At 39.2% G+C, this 18,038-nt stretch overlaps 1 protein-coding gene across 9 annotated transcripts in view; it reads left to right on the forward strand.

Annotated features, from left to right (window-relative positions):
* Positions 1–18,038, forward strand: part of LOC308614814 (A-kinase anchor protein 13-like) — a 360,148-nt gene that overhangs the window by 150,205 nt on the left and 191,905 nt on the right. For all 9 annotated transcript variants that reach the window (XM_081229549.1, XM_081229552.1, XM_081229551.1 and 6 more), the window contains exon 5: positions 1,949–2,132. In XM_081229549.1, coding sequence (XP_081085675.1) covers positions 1,949–2,132 — 184 coding nt within the window. The remainder of the gene's footprint in view (positions 1–1,948; positions 2,133–18,038) is intronic.

The following is an 18,038-nucleotide window of genomic DNA, read 5'->3' on the forward strand; positions in this document are numbered from 1 at the left end:
AATTTGTACCTACACGTGCAGTGGTTTCTTCTGTAGTGTTGATGTCTTTCCAGCTTGTGCCTGTGCTGAACATCATATAAATCCTGAATTAGTCAGTGTGCAGAGTTCTATAGGGAAAGTGTAAAATATGAAAGATAGTTTTTGCTTCCAAGGAAATTTACCCCGGCAGTAAGGAGACAAGACTAAGGCACATGTGATGTTAGAAGACAGTGCAGTTCATGTAAAACTGCAGGGTCAAAGATGCCTTCATTCTTACCGTGCAGCTCACGTACAGAAGCATCGGGGACTTCAGTGTGAGGAGAAAACACTGGGGTCCAAGAAGTCTGAGAATGCTCAGTGAGGAAGTTGAGACCTGTGGGAAGCCACGGAGAATGAACGATGTTAGCTCAGCTGAGGGGATGAAAGCAAGTACAGCTGCAGGGCACCATTCCTGTTTCCAGACTTTGAGTGGTGGTTCCTGTGGTTGAGTAAGCCAGCCTCGTGGGCTGTGTACTGAAGCCCTGGGGTAGCTGTAGCTCCCGCCTTAACAGGTTGGGCACAAGAGGATGCCCGAGGCACAGAGAGTATTGCCAGTGAACCTAGAATGTGATTGGAAGTTGGGAGGGACAGAGAAGGGGGGTGGGGATGGAAGGAACCCAGCGTTTATTCAGTGAGTGCCTCCTACAGGCCATCACCTGACTAGCATGTCACCTACCCCTCTGATTTGTTACTGCAGCCATGGGAGTGAGGTGGTGGTACCCCACTCTAGGGATGAAGAGAATGAAGCTCAGAGAACTGAAATGGATTATGCCCAGTCACATGATGGTAAATGCCAAATTTGAACCCAGATTTGTCTGACTCTAAAGCCCTTCCTCATTCTGCCACTTTCTTTAAAAAAAAATAAATTTATTTATTTATTTATTTTTGGCTGCGTTGGGTCTTTGCTGCTGCGCATGGGCACCTCTCTAGTTGTGGCGAGCGGGGGCTACTCTTCACCGCAGTGCATGGGCCTCTCACCGCCGTGGCTTCTCCTGTTGTGGAGCATGGGCTCTAGGCACACGGGCTTCAGCACCTGTGGCCCGCGGGCTCCAGAGCACAGGCTCAGTAGTTGTGGAGCATGGGCTTAGTTACTCTGTGGCATGCGGGATCTTCCCGGACCAGGGCTCGAACCCATGTCCCCTGCATTGGCAGGCGGATTCTCAACCACTGTGCCACCAGGGAAGCCCCCTCTGCCAGTTTCAAAGTGACTCTGTACCAAGAAGGGGCCTTGACTTCACCTCAGGTGAAATAGACACATGTTTTTCTTTCTGAATGTGTTAGCATATCATCTCGGAGTTAGTCTTTCTTATGCCTGGAGATGCATTTCTTTCTTTCATTAAACAACCAACCAAAAAAGCTGGCTGTGCCAGCAATTTGATTTGCCCTTAATGTGGGAGAATAAAAAGACCTGTGTGTACTTAACAAGCAGAACCTGTTTTTAGTGTTTAACTAGCCAACTGCTCTCTGGGTGTTATTTTTTTTTTTTTAAGTAATTACACCCTTTTTGATATACCCGTCTAAGCCCCAATAACTATTCCCCTTGGATCCCGATCCCCATGTTATGAGGCTGCATTCACTTCTTTCTTTCTTTTTCTTTTCAGGAAAAGAACATATGTGTAGTACAGTCACCCTTAAAATCTGCCTGTATAAATTTGTTGAACAAATGCATTAAATCAGAATATAGAAATGGATTCCCTTTTGTAGGACTGTCTCCTATTGGAGATTTTGCTTCTTATATTTTTTCTAGCTTCACTTTGTCTTTGAGAGCTGATTCTACTCTGCCACGAGAAAATTGTTCATGTTGTATGTTGTGGCTTAACTTGAGGATCTTAGATGCTTGGAGGCAGTGGTGTTTACCTGAACCATCTCTTTGTTTACTTTGGGTTTTCACATTCTCCTTACTGATTTCCATTTTCTCCCCCATCTATAGATGATGGCCCCCGAGAGACATTGATGCATTTTGCTGCGCGGCTGGGGCTGCTGAGGTTGACGTGGTTCCTGTTGCAGAAGCCAGGTGGCCGCGGAGCTCTCAGCATCCACAACCAAGAAGGAGCGACCCCTGTGAGCTTGGCCTTGGAGCGGGGTTATCACAAGCTGCACAGGCTTCTAACTGAGTAAGTGCTCCTTCTCCCCATTTCCTTCTTCTCAGCACCAGCCCCACCCCCGATTCATAGTAGCCCTGCCCCTTTGGCATCTCCAGCCTTCTCCAGGAACTAAAACCTCAGCTCTGTGCCTTGCCTTTTGCTGGAGGTTTATAAGCTTGATCCGGCTCACGACTTCATTGTCTGAGAGTAACACAAGTAAGTCATATTCCCATTTTTTTTTCTCTCCTCTGTTTCTCTGCCCTTACTGCTTCATGCCTCTTAAATTTTACTGAAAACTCAGAATAAGTCTGGTCTGTAGGGGTAGCATTCCATTACCAAGGTATCCAGTTTTTCCTGGTTTAGTACAAGAGGAAATGGTTTTTCTGTACCATATACTTTTCTTTCTGGTATGTCTTCAAGATTTGAAAGAGTTAACTAGAAAATACTTTAATAATTGCTTATGGAAAGTATGCTGAACACTGAGTTTTGGTCTGAATATAATTTCTATAAATAAAATCGAGAGCAGTGGTCTCTTCATATGAGTAGCAGTAAAAAGCCACTGAGCTGTCCTGGAAACGTGCAGTAGGAAATCCTGTCTATGTGTTTGTGGGTTCAATTGTTATACATTCTGACTCTTTAGAGAGTCCTTTGAAGGAAGGTTGTTAGTCAAAACATTAGAAGAGTTCTTTTATCTTTTTTCTTGAATAAATAGAAAAATAAATGCATTATGACAGCCAACACTTTTCATTGGAATATTATAAAAGGCAGAAAATTTCAAGTATAGTTTCTCTTGTTTAATGATTTTTTATTGCTTTATGGTCATCATCTTTTCCACCACATAATCTAAACAAGAATCAATCCCATTGGATCTATGTTATTTTTTGAAGGATCCTTGTAAATTAAGTCAGTATTCCCAAATTCTCAGACATTTTGCCCATGTTAGACTTAATTTAGTTGCATTTTATTTTTTTTACCATTTTAAGCTGTGTGTGAGGGGTAATCTGGAAGGGCCAAGAAGAGATCGCAGAATGTAATGATACTCAGTGTTATATAAATAGGGGTTTTTTGTTTGTTTGTTTTTCTTTATCTGCCATGCTTATAACTTCCCCAGTCAAGCCAGACAGAAGGTTCTTTTCAGAAAGCTTTCTGATGGGTGCTATAGATACAATGACGGCAGGAGGGGCACACCTCATCTCAGATGAGCTTTGGATACTTGAGCTCTCCTAGGACAGTATTCCAGAGAGTGATATGTTCCATTCCTTTGTACTTCCCATCTGGCCAGTGATTTGATTCCTTCTGCTTGTTTGCCTCATGGTGTTAGGAAGACAGGCCTCTTCCCAGAAGTTGAAACAATTATCTCAGTCTAACTATCGTGAAGTTCAAATGCAGTTTCTCTAAATTCAATCTTAGAGCTCACAGGTTTTGCTGGGAAGCAGAGTTGGTTAAGGATTGCCATCCAAATGGGGAAATAGTGATTACAACAGCTTCATTATATGCTGGGTGAGGATGTCACAAGACTGTTCTTACAGCACAGCTTTAAGGAAACTAGAGTGTGTTTGTTCTTGGAGAATAGTTTTTGGCTTGCTTTATAGTGCTACCTCTGTTACATGTTGGAGAGCAACTTAGCTCCTTTTGAAGGGGAATGGGTAAGGGAAAGCCAACTTGAGAAGTCTTCGAATAGAGGACTGTAGTAGGAGAGTACGAGCATCTTGCTGCAGATCTAGCTCTGAACTTAAATTCTTCTGGCTGTTATTGTTCTGCAACCTAGAAAAAATGCTGAGTTGTAATTAACAATTTTAAAAAGATCAGGTGGTGATTTTCCTAAATCCTTCACTCTTACTGTGATGTCAGTAGTCTTTGCTAGAATTTCAACCATGAAGTCAGGAAAGATCATCTTTAGCAGGTGAGGAAACTGAGTGGGTTAGAATGACAGGGTGGCAGGGCCAGAAACAGAAGCCACATCTCCTAAGAGGCTGTCCAGAGCACCTTCCACCCCTAGGAGTCAAAGAACCCAAGAGTAGACTTCATGGGATCTGCATCCTTTGAAATTACAGGTAGAAGTTTATGCGCGTGTGTTTCTGAATAAAGAGTTTGTTTTGTGAAATTCACAAAGAGATTTGTGGAAAGTTAAGAGTTGCTCCACTGTATGCTGATATCTTTCTAGTAGTTCACTAAAATCTTTAGACTTGGGTGTTCTTACCCCTTCCCCCTTTCAAATTGAAAATTTTCATACAGGCCTGTCTCTTATCCTCTCTTTTCAGTTAGTATGAAATTGAAGTATATACCCTTTACATTTATTAATTGAAGTATATACACTTTACATTTATTCCAGCCCTAACTGAAGTATCAAGTTTATTTTACTCCTTTTATACCTCTCCCAAAATAAATTTGTTGTTTTAATTCTTTGCTGCTTATGCTGGTTTTTTTGAGGGGGGAAAGAGAGGGCATTGTGCTTATTAGGGTCCAAGTTATTTTTCTGTTTGTGTGCCTAAGGCTTACTTATTAGGGTCCAAGTTATTTTTCTGTTTGTGTGCCTAAGGCTTACTTAGATAGTCCATTTTGATAAACTGAGTCATTTCTATGTGAAAATTGATTCTCCTGTGCTTAGAAGAAGAAGCTTTCTCTAAATAAGACTCATGTCTTTAGGGAACTCTATTTAGGACATTTTTGGCAGTTCCCCTTTTCTGTAACCCGAAACTGTTAACTTTCACTTCGTTCAGTGACAGGGAAGAGAGAGATTTTGTTGAATTATAGCTCTTTTGCTTTAGCTTATATTTTGATTTACATTATGAATATGGATGCATTTGTGATCTGAAAATTCACCTTAAACACAAATGTTACGAGTTTTGCCTGAGAAATCTTAGTCCTGGAAGAGTACCCAGAACACCTATACCTACTGCTCTTACGTAGATGCACAGTCATCTCCCACATTTTGAAGAGGAGTTGGTTGAACACCCTGCCCTAGGTCCCTTAATTAGTGATGGGCAGAGTAGGGAGAGAACCCCAGTCTTCAGGCTCTTAGTTTAGGATGCCAGGAAGTGATGATATTAGATGAGTGTTGCATTGGAGCCATCTAACAAGAGAATGTTAGAGCCAGATGCTGCCTGATATCTCGCTCACATATGACAAATAAGAAATCTTAGGACCTTGGTCACTCATTAGAGCTGAGATTGAGAGGCAGTTCCTGGTAATGGCAAAGTATATAAACTTTGGAGTCAAGCATAAGCTTGCATTTCAGCTCTGCCATTTTTAGCTGTATTACTTTGGTCACATTGGGTAACTTTCCTGTCTAAGCTTCAATGTCTTCATCTGATTCTTTTTTAAAAAACGATAATAATGTCTACTTCCTAGAATGATAACTAAGGGCTGGATGTGTACACTGTAAAAAATCAGGGTTTATTTGTCACACAGATTATGGTTATTTCCTGGAGCAAATGTAGGGGTTATAAATATTTCAGCTTGAAGAGAGACGGTATAGTATGGTGGAATTGCTTAGGGACGAAAAACTTAATTAAAATCTAAGTTTCCTCACTTAGTAGAATGTGTGACTCACAAAAAGTCACCTACCCACTCTGAGTCTCATGTTTCTCATTCCTTATGGATAGTATATCTAGTCAGTTGACATCATCAGGTCGTTAGAACCAAGTGAGATTTGTGCAGATACCTTGTTAAACTCTAAGGGGCTCTATGTGAAAGTTTCCTATGTAGTCATAAAATCAGTGAAATGATAGTTCACTGATCAGTGAAACTCACATTCCCATTGATTGATCTGGTTACACTGTCTTTTTTTGTTTGTTTGTTTTGTTTTATTTTTATTTATTTATTTTTTTGCGGTACGCGGGCCTCTCACTGTTGTGGCCTCTCCCGTTGTGGAGCACAGGCTCCGGACGCGCAGGCTCAGCGGCCATGGCTCATGGGCCCAGCCACTCCACGGCATGTGGGATCTTCCCGGACTGGGGCACGAACCCGTGTCCCCTGCATCGGCAGGCGGACTCTCAACCACTGCGCCACCAGGGAAGCCCTGGTTACACTATCTTTTTTTGTAATGTTTATTGTAGTTCTTTGTGAATTACAGTTAGTAGAAAGGTTGGGAGAATTGTAGTGAGGCAGGCTAGTTTTGACTCCATTGTCTGCCTCTTGTGGAGCGATGTGATCTTGGGTGATCCACTTAACCTCCTCAGTGCCTTGTTTGTAATATGGGAGGAATAAGAGGACTATCTTCAGGGTGTTGCTTTGAGAAGTGAACAAAAGAATGCATAACATTTCAGTGAAAGAGGGGCATAAAACAGTGACTGACATAAATGTTATCTATTATTGCTCTTTTCTTAATTTTCCTTTCCTTCTAGGCCTGTATCAATTTTTCATACATTAAGAAAGTATGGCCACAGTCTTGAAGTATTTTCAGGCTGCATTTGGACATCCCTATTTAATAAGAGTTTGAAATTATTCCCTTGTGTAATAGATAACACTTTAAAAAATTAGTTTGTCTCTCTGATACATGCTGTGATGTTGATGGAACTAGGAACTTTAGATTGGTAAGGAATCATTTACAATGCTGTTACCCTTACAGGAAGAGTGTATCTTTGAAGAATTTCAACTCTCTAGTGTTGACATAAAAGTGCTAAAATATTTTATTTGCCCTAAGAGTGAGTTTAAAAGTATTTGTCCTCGGGCTTCCCTGGTGGCACAGTGGTTGAGAATCTGCCTGCCAGTGCAGGGGACACGGGTTCGAGCCCTGGTCTGGGAAGATCCCACATACCACAGAGCAACTGGGCCCGTGAGCCACAATTACTGAGCCTGCGCGTCTGGAGCCTGTGCTCCGCAACAAGAGAGGCTGTGACAGTGATAGGCCCGCGCACCGCGATGAAGAGTGGCCCCCATTTGCCACAACTAGAGAAAGCCCTCGCACAGAAACGAAGACCCAGCACAGCCATAAATAAATAAATTAATTAATTAAAAAATTCATGACATATGTCAATATTTTTTAAAAAAAGTATTTGTCCTCATACTTCATCTCATTTTCAGTATCAGTTCAACAAATCTTTATTTGTTGAATGCCTACAATGCACTAGAAGTCATGGTTGGTACATTACACGTAGTGTTTCATTTTAACCTTATTATAACCTTTTGAAATATGTATTATCTGTTTTACAGATGAAATATGGAGGCTCAGAGAACTGAAGTAACTAGCCAAGGCTTTATAGAAATGGTAGAGCTACTAGTACACACACATCTGTGGAATTTCAAGGCCCATATTCTTCCCTCTACAAAAATTTGACAGAAGGAAAGAGACTTGGGAAAAGGCCCCTGGGATACTGGATGAACAGCACTTAATTAGGAAAGGGTAACAGGCTTTCCATTTAGTCCTAGCCTCTACTTTCCTGAGGAGAACAAGATCCTCACTAAAATCTTTACATTTGTATTACCCATCATATGGTTTTAAAACCATTTTTGGTTACCCTTAGGCTGTCTTTTTACATTTTGATTCTCCCGACAGCGTAATGAGTGGGTCAGTGGTATTATCCCTGTTTTATAGTCAGGGAAACTGAGGCCAGAGAGGTAAAGTGAGTTGCCCAACATCACAAGGCTACGAACCAGGCTCAGGCTCAGAGCCTAGTGAACCATCTGCTTAGGTTGAGATGACCCGTGTGCATATGCAGAGCACAGACCCAGCCTGGTGAACACTAGGCTCTCAGTCAGTGGTTTATTATTGTAGCATGCAGTATTGGCCCCTCTCAAAGAGTCTGTGTCTGTAGTTCCCAAGTCCTTCTTTTGACACATTTGCACTTGAAACCTGGGTCAGGGTCAGGTGGTAGAGTAGCTAGTACTCAAGTGTACATATTTCACAATGGAACCAAGTCCTGTTGAGCAAGATGTTCTGTTAACATAGTGGTTGCCTTTTTAGGGTTCTCTTCAGGTACTAGACAAGTGAGTCCTCAGTAGCCCAATCTGGTGTAAAACAAGTTTGGAGCCTTTGCTTTTGCTTAGGAGGGGAAAGGATGAAACAAATGTACAAACTTAATCTTCAAAATAATGGCCAGAGAGAAAAAAATCCTTTTTTTTTTTTTTTAATTTTACTTACATTTCTCCGGCCTGAGTCCTACCCATCCATCCATCCATTTATCCATCTACTCATCCTCCTTTCTCATTGTAAGATCTGGATCTTTGTGTTTTGGTAAAGATAAGGTGGTAGGACTGAGTGGAAACTAGAAAGAGGAGGAAGGGCAGTAACAGTTACTGAATGTTGATTACCTGCTGCTTTGGTGCTTTACATGTGTTCTTATTTAAAACCTCTCAGGAAACGTCTAAGACATAGTTCATACAGTTAGTATTTTTCTGCAGATGAGAAAATAGACCCAGAGAGGCTAGATTGCCCAAGGCCATATAGTTAGTAAGTTGCCATTATTCACAAGCCTGTCATTTGGTTGTTTTTAAACTCTTTTAATAGAATTTTGTGAGGAGGCATGTTTGGTAACATTGTCAGACTTATAACCAAACTAATTTAATTACAGTGATTCATAGATCTGACTTTCAGTGACTTTTTCCCCCCCTTATTTTGGTAAATTTCTCACTGAAGCATTTTAAGAATTTTGACATTTCATAGTTTTTTGAAAGCACTTAACTACTAATCTCAGGATTGCCCTATCTGGCAACCTGCTGGAAAATTGCAAAATGTACTTTCTGAGGATAATGTTTGTATTTATTTAACAGTTACGCTAGTTACCATTTATTGTATTTGTGTTAGGCATTTTGTGCAAATTCTCACGTTTTCTCCTGTCCCAGACCCTTTGGGGGTGGGCATATTATCCTCAGGTCACAAGGTGGTCACCATAGCTGGTAAGTTACGGAGCAGTAATTTGAATCAGGTTGCAAATCCAAAACCCATGGCCTTTTACACTGTCTTGGGCTTTCTAAGAAGATGCGTGGGTATTGGAAGTTGGTTGGAATAACAAAGCCACTTCATATGTCTTGTGGTTCCTACCGTACACTTCTTTTTTCTCTCTGCTGTGTGCGCTCAAATGGCCCCAGCCTGTGTTTGTTCTTGGTGTAACATTTAGGCCTCAGAGGTTTTCTTCAGAGTTATGAAGTTACACAGCTTAACCTGTGGTAACAGATTCTCTATGGCAACAGCATGTGATTTTTGAAAGTATCTCTGACTTCACTACAGACCCAGGTGGAAGTAAACGTGAACCTGGAGTATAGGACTTAATAGGTGTATGTGAGAAAATGAAGGATCAGTTGGCACCTTCTACCCTCTAAAAAATACAAACCTTTAGTATATTACACATTATTTGATAAATTTTGAAATTTCCTTCAAGGCATACCAATAGAAAGAATGACTTGAAAATTTTACCTACATTTATTATTAACAAAAATAAAAATGATTTTTAAGCAGGGAAAAAAATAAGGGTTGTTGAATAAACATTTTGGCTAAAATCAGTATGTGACCAAAGCTGAATATCACCAGTGTAGAATGAAGTTGTGTCATACAGGAATAAATATGGAATAGTATAAAATGTAATTCTGTATGTTTATTAAGATTTAATAGTCTTATTTTAAAAGTTTTATAGTGGAAGAACAATAATTTCTCAGCATTACCAGCTTCTAGATTGCTCTCGATTCATTAACAGCACACTCACTTTCTACTGGAGCATTAGTACCTCTAACCAGGTGGGTGATAGAAGATTATAATTCAGGGGAGTTTTTCCAGAACATGTTTTCTAAGAGGAATTTTGTACTTAGGATTCTTGATTTATTGAATCTCAAAGGTACTTGAGCTGCTGAACTTGTTTAACATTGTAAAACAATCATTTTGACAAGGTTTTGTTCAAATGTTTAGTGTCCATATACACTTATATCTACATACTATGCCATTTTATATAAAGAACTTGAGCATCCACAGATTTAGGTATACGTGGGGGGTCTTGGAACAAATCCCCTGTGGATACTGAGGCACTGCTGTATATTGTTATATCCTTGAAGTATTCATAGTAAAGTCTGTTGTTTTGACGTTTGGTTAGCAAAACCAAAACATATTTGAGGTACCTCATTTTTTTCTAATACATTTCTTCATACATTTATATCTGGATTGAGGATGATTTGCCTTAGTTGTTATACATGGTTTTGGCCATTTGTCCTTGTAAATTTGGAGGTGGCAGTGTTGACATTCTGCTTTTAATTTTTTTTCTTTGAAGATATGACTAATTTACAAATAGAATTTTCCCTTGAAGGACACTTGGCTTAAATGGAAAGAGATATGTACAACTTAAAACATTTATTCTAGTGAATGTTTATTTAATGTTACGAATGAGTTAACAAAAAGTTAATCAGAATTAGGGTTTTTTTAATATAATGTAATATCTGTAATTCTGTAATTCTTATATCATTTAAATTGTTATAAACAGTTGTGGCTCAGAAAAGGTAAAATGATCTTCATAAAGTTATCTAGCCATTGCACTCTCTTAATATTTATATTAACTGTCAAGCTATTTCTCTATTAATTTAATCATTTGAAACACTCTTGTACATAGCATTAACAGTTTTCACAAACACTAATTATTGTAGTGTTTTACTCTTATAGTAAATACACATTTATGACTTAAGTGGTCATTAGAATTTTTGCATCAAAAGCAGATAAGGAGATGTGCACTTTAAATTATGTACTTGATCGTTGATCACATACATGTTTGGTAGGCATTCAACTGTTTGGCCTTAAAAATGGCAAAGCTGGACTTCCCTGCTGGTCCAGTGGTTAAGAATCCTCCTTCCAATGCAGGGGGATGCAGGTTCAGTCCCTGGTCGGGGAACTAAGATCCCACATGCCGGGCTTCTAAGCCTGCACACCACATCTAGAGAGCCCACACAGCCAAAAATAAAAATAAATATTTTTTAAAAAGGCAGAGCTGAACTTGAGTGCATCCCTATTGCTTGTCATCTGTGAGCCTTAGTTTCATCATCTGTAAAATGGGAAATGATAACATGTACCTCATAGGTCTGTTAGGATTAAATGAGAACATGCTTATAAAGTTGTTAGGAACTTTAGCATGTCCCTTTATTTGGAGAGCTAGGAATGAAGATTCATTGGAAATGAGATGGTCACTCAGCTTTACATGAATATGACATCTCTTTGCACCACCATCCAGTTTTTGACGTGTTTTTTCCTCGTCAAACTCACCCTACAACTGTAACGCTGTCCTGTGAAACAGCAGGGAATTAGAGTCCTGTTTTCTTCTGGTGGTAGGGAGATTTAGGGGTGGCTGCCTGACAGTTACCCCCAAAACAAGGTCTCTGTGCCTTTTTAAATTTTTTTTCCTTTTCCTTTTTAAACGTCTAATACTCAGAAATGGTCTTCTGTTTTGCTCATTAGAGTTACACCAACCTTGGTGTCCCATATAGTCACAATTTATTGAGCACTTTGGGAGAGCCAAACGCTATGCTGGTAACACTTTACATTCGAGGTCATTTGACCTCACAGCAAACCTAGTCACTCCCACTTTACAGATGAGGAAATTGAGCTGCAGAGAAACTTGGGTGAGTAGTCCAAGATCCCACAGGTGTTAATGTCAGAGTAAGGAGTCAAACCAAATCTGTCCGACTTTCCAGCTCGTGTTCTAACCATTGCCTTATAAAACTTTTGTTTTAAATTATTTAACAGCATAGAATTTGTACCAAATTGCTGATGCACAGTAGTTGTTCAAATTATGTGTTCTTTTTCCTTTGCTCTCTTCCCATTCTAGCTGTTAAGGGCAGAGTGGCAGTACTATGTCAAAAAGGAGGGAGGACAAAATCAGAGTATCAGTGCCAAAATTTCTAGTGAATCTGCATGTTTGTGAACGCATAACTAGTCTAGCAGTGAGTTCCCTACTGACAGCTAAGGTGGTAGCCTCCTATTCATTTTGAGGTGGGTCAGCGATTCCCCTCCCTCTCCCTCCACCTCCCTCCCCCTTTTCTGGCATTTAGCCTCTCCCACTCCATCTCAGTGGAGCTGTGGTTGATTCTGTAGGACTCCTTGAGGTTTGGCACTGTTAGGGTGATGTGGTTTCATGGACGATATTGCTGTAACCCTCAAACAAGGAACTAGATGCTGCTGTTCCTGTCAGAAGTAGATTCAGCAAAACATGCCTTTTGAGAGGGCTGACCTGGCTGGGTTTCCTCTGCTGATAAAGCCAGGACCCAAATAGGATGGGCTTGCGATACTCGTGGTGCTTGGGCAGCCATAAGTGAGTATCAGCTTCCAAACTGTTGCATTGTTGACCTTCATTGTTTATTCTCTGCCATTTGATCTGGCTTTTTGCTGTATCTTAGCAAGTATCTTTGAGCTTCCGCCTGAATGACTAGTACCGGAAAAATGTTTTTCTCTGCAGTTGATTTGACAGGGTTTTACATGTACGTTAGCATCATACTGAACTTTCTTCTTGAGTTGCAACGTGCTAGACAAGGTAAGAAGGCAGAGGTTGATTGGTTGTTGACTGTTGCATAACAACCGGAATGCTGGGAAATAAGTTGGAATTCATTCTGAGCTTATTGAATTTTGCTGTACCACATACATAAACCTTGAGGTTTTGGGCCAGCTATGGATACTCAGTTTGGATGATGTAATCCTCTCTCTGAGGAATGGCATCTTAATTTGTGTTTTTCTACAGTTGAAAACTTGCTGTGGATATTATAAAATTTATAACAGAAAACCCAATATGCCTGATTAGCTTCTGATAAATATTATATCAGACTTAGAATTTGCATAATTTGAATATGTGCTCATAGTTTGAAACTGTTAGAGGGTAAGTATTACTGTGGATAGTGTAAAGAGGTACAGAAGTTTTAGAATTAGATCTGGGTACAAGTTCTGTCCTTTTCATTTACTGTGAACTGGGGCAAGCTATTCCTTAAGCCTAAGTATCCTCACATGAAAAATGGAAATACACTGACCCCTGCCTCAAATTGGTTGTAAGGATTAAAAGTCAGTAATATACACCCGGTACCATACTAATTGTACTAGTACTGTTGGTTTCATTCTTTGCTTTTTTCCCCCTTTGGCTTCCTCCTTCTAATATGTTCTCACCCCACTCAAAATAAAATTCTGGTTCCTACATGATCTGCAAAGCTCCATGAGATCCGAACTCTGTACAACTCTCAGACCTCATTTCATAACATTCTCTTTATTTCCATTGCTTTCTCTGCACAGCTACTCTGGCCCCAGCTGCACTGGCCAGCTGGTTGCTACCTCAGTCTCTTTGTACTTGCTGTACCCTTTGCCTGATACATTCTGTCCCAGTAACTCCACATGCTGGCTCTTTTGTATGATTCAGATCAATTGCCTTATCTCCTGAAAGATTTTCCTGACACCTGTCTTCAGAAACCACTGTCTCCACTCCAGGGAATTTTCTAAGCTAAACACCTTGTTTTATTTTCTTTAAAGCACTTACCTCTAACTGTAATCATACCCCTCTATATGATAAGTTCCATTATGGTAGGGAGCTTGGCTATCTTATTTATTCATCAATATATTTCTTGTACCTAGGAACATAAAAGATACTGCATGAATGTTTGTTGAATGTTTGAATGAATAAATGGAAAAATACGTAACCTAGACTATTCATTTTCTGAAAATACGGTTTTTTAAAAATATTTTGAAATATGAACTTAAGAACAACATAGAGAAGACCAAATTCCAGGTAGAATGCATTTGTAATACAGTGGCATACCATCTGTAGTGTTATCTTTTCAATGGACCTTTGGTAACATTTTATTTAGCAATAGAAAAATATGTATATGAACATTTGAAAACAAGTATTCATACAGAGCTTTTCATATATTGAGAAATAGTATTTTTGTAATTGCCATATATGTAACCCAGTTCCCTCCTATTTAATAGGATTTAGATTTTCATTTTAAACTTGTACAGAGTAAGTTAAAATTCTCTATATGCTGTAAATATCTTCTGGGGACTTTTTATACGTATACCATTTTAGAGAATATGTGCTAATATGAAAATGAGTTTGTTAAGATACAGGTGTTCAGTAGGATACTTCTTAGTACCTTTTTAAAGGGTAATCTAAAGAAACATTTAGCTTGTAGCTTTTCTTTTAGCTCATTAATCCACATAAGTTACTATACTAAATTGCTTAGGAATAGATTGCTTGGAATGAATTTTAAAAATTGTATTTTAACCTTCATTCAGCCCTTAGCTCTGTGAAACCTTGGTTGGTTTACCCGAACTTTGTTCTCCATCTACACGCAGAACATCAGTCTTATCACTTGGAATATTCAAATGATATTTATAATGAAAGAGCTCTGAAAAGCTGGGTACTGCTTTACAGTGTACAGTAGTCCCTCAGTATCCACGGGGGGTTGGTTCCAGGACCTGCCACTGATACCAAAATCCATGGATGCTCAGGTCCCATAGTTGGCCATCCATATCTGCAGTTGCGCAGCCTCAAATTCAAGCAACCGCAGATTGTGTAGTACTGTATGTCTTCATTGAAAAATATCCAAGTATATGTGGGACCTGTGCAGTTCAAACTTGTGTTGTTCAAGGGTCAACTGTATCATTTTTATTATGTACAGTGATTAGTTTCCTGTATTTCACATTTGATTAAAGGAAATCCTGTCAGTAAATTACAGAAGCTCTTGGTGATGTGTCTGTTAAAGTGGATTTTTTTAGGTGCTTTTGATTTTCTAAAAATAATAATTATAAACACTGTTTGGGATTGAACTTTTAAAATACTCTTGAATATTACTGAGTTAGTTTTCAGCTTTTCCAGGACAATGTGAAGTATACCTTGGGAGAAAAGGAAATTTGTCCAGTGAGTCTGTAGCTGGTACCACATTCCATATTCCAGTCTATGCCATGACTTTCCTTTCTGTTGCCACTTAACTTCTCTCCAGGGTCTCTAGATGTTAAGAATGTAAAATATGGTTCCTTGCAGTCTGGAGGGATCTCTGTTGTATAACACACTGCTGTTCAAAATGAGGGAGGCCTTGGATCAGGGCTGATCTGCCAACTCTTTGTCACTGGTCCATGATGAGATCAGTATAATGTATAATGAGAGTACTGTATGTGTTTAGAAACTTTTAATAGTAATTTGACAGAGTAATTATATGTCTATTGAATCTATTAAAACTTTGGGTATAAGTTTTTTGTTATCTTGTAAATTTTGTTTTTCTAGTAATTTTTAGAATTTTTACTTCTGTGATGAATTGGAAATTCATAAATAGTTCGAGAAGTTCTCGTCTGACACATTTAATCTACTTATTGTATAGTGCTGTAATCAGGGAGAGTAGATCAATGTTTTATGGTTTCTGCCAAAGTAGCAACTTAGAGGAGACCTGAGAAAAAGTCACATCTGGGCTGTGACTAGTCTTTATTTTGACTTATTTTACTTATCTAACTGCTTCTAAGTAAGATTAATCCATTTCATCAATTGAATTATGAAAAGTGTTGAATAAGGGCAAAGGGCAGTGGGGTTTATAAAAATACACAAGATCATTAGAAGCTTATTGGACTTAAGTATGGGTTCTTTTCTTAAATTTTAATGACAGTAACCTGCTATAAAGTCAAATGAACTTCATGACTGAAGATGAGTCCTGCCCAGATTAATGAACAAAAATTCTTTTTCTTTTTCCTGAACTGGAAAAGCTAGTTTACAGAGTGATGACTTGTATTAAAGTTATCAGTTTCTATAAGTAGAACAAATAGCTTATCTATAGAATCATGGAATCTTCACTGTTGGAAGCCTGTTACTCAACTGATTTTAATGGTCACCATTACATTGGAGTTTGGGGTTCATATTTAGCTCTTAATCTTTCTATCATACTGAGTTTCAAGTGCTTGTCAGAAATAAGATTGGAAAAAATGGATGTGCGTTCCTTTCCCTCTATTATGAATAGGTTATTTAAATCGGTAAACATATAGGGTTGCTATTTGATTTTGTTTGTGTGTTTGCTCCATGAGAAAGCTAAAGGATAAGAAACTAACATTTTAAAGACATTACCTCTCTTCTAATAGTTGGATATTGGACTTTTCTTCCTGATCTGTTTTCTGTCATCAGTCTGAAGTTACTTCATACAGTTCTATTTTTCTTCCCAAGTTTCAGACTATTTTGTAAGCATTTCTGTCTCTTTTCCCAACCTAGAATTTAATTTTAGTCAACAGTGATAATGTTCTCCCTTTCAAAATAATTCCCACATGCCTGTGTTCCTCACTCTCATTAAGTAACATCAGGCACTTTGTAGGCAAAGGACATAAGTAGGTATTAAGCCAATAACTGTCATGGAATAGGCAGAGAATCATAAGTTCTGTGAGAGATCAATCTATCTTTATATAAGGATAAACCCAGTAATATATAAATAGAAATCGCTATCACTTAGCTGACCTAAAGTCATCTGGGAAGTGAGGGGGCTGAGAAAGAGAGGATGCATTACTGAGTGAGAAGAGATTGATCCATCTGGGTTGCTTCTTAGCTGAAGATCTATTTGAAGTGCCTGGTGTTGTTCTGGGGATGAATTAAATGTAACTGTATCAGAGTCCAAGCTGAGGCTTCTGTGTTGTGTTTTTTTTTTTTTTTAATATTTATTTATTCTTGGCTGTGTCAGGTCTTAGTTGCAGCACGCAGGATCTTTCATTGCAGTGCATGGGCTTCTCTCTAGTTGTGGCACGTTGGCTTCTCTCCAGTTGTGGCATGCGGGCTCAGTAGTTGTGGTACGTGGGCTCGTAGTTACGGCACTTGGGCTCAGTAGTTGCGGCATGCAGCCTCTCTAGTTGTGGCACGCAGGCTCCACAGCACGCAGGCTCAGTAGTTGCGGCACATGGGCTCTCTAGCTGTGGCACGTGGGTTCCAGAGTGCATGGGCTCAGTAGCTGCAGCACATGGGCTCTCTAGTTGTGGCACGCGGGCTCCACAGTGCACGAACTCAGTAGTTGCAGCTCGCAGGCTCTCTGGTTGTGGGACACAGGCTCCAGAGTGCATGGGCTCTGTAGTTGTGGTGCGGACGCTTAGTTGCCCCGCAGCATGTGGGAACTTAGTTCCCCAACCGGGGATCGAACTTGTGTCCCCTGCATCGGAAGGTGGATTCTTAACCACTGGACCACCAGGGAAGTCCCTGTGTTGTGGTTTATATCTCCATGTTCCCTTGATGCAACTCTCGACGATGCCTGCATTAAGCTGCCTCTGTCTTCTGATTTAGGCCAGAAGCAAGAAAGATAACAGGGAGGGAAGAATTAGCATTTTTTTAAACAATTAAGTTTACGTAACAGTTATGCATAATGCTGCCACCAGAAGACAGGTTTATTTTATTATCAGATATTACCTCCCACATTGCATGGAATTGCTTAAATAGTTGTAGCTGATATTCTGTTTTGTATTCTGATATTTTTTCACTTTTTCATACTCTTAATCTGTTTCTCTGGTCTTTATAATTATCTTTTAGGCCATCTAAAGTATTTTGTTTATCATGAGTATTTAAACCATTTAACGTTGAATGTTAACTTTAATCTTAAAAAACCCAGAAATGAACTAATGAATGCTGCAGTGAGCCTCATTTTTTACTTACTGATTTTTATTTCTGTTAAATTATTTATATACGATAAATTCCAGGGAACTGTATAATTAGGTCAAAGGATATATTAACAACTCTAGTATTCATTGCAGTCTTGCTAGCCTTAGCTATACTTATGTAAATGAATTGGGACCTGTAGGTTACTTTAATGTGGTGTTTTACAACCTTAGCTGCACATTAGAATCACATGGGGATTCTAATTATATGTTAGAATCTCCTGGGAACCTTTAAAAAATATTGATGCCTCAGCGCTGCCTCTAGAGATTTTTATTTAGTTCGTGTGAGGTGTGATCTGGACATGAGGATTTTTAAAAGCTCTCCAGGTAATTCTAAAATGCAGTTAAGATTAAGAACTTTGCTTTAGTGGGAAAATTAGACTTAA

The sequence above is a fragment of the Mesoplodon bidens genome (assembly GCF_964165515.1).
Source record: "Mesoplodon bidens genome assembly, chromosome: 3".
NCBI classification, from domain to species: Eukaryota; Metazoa; Chordata; class Mammalia; order Artiodactyla; family Ziphiidae; genus Mesoplodon; species Mesoplodon bidens.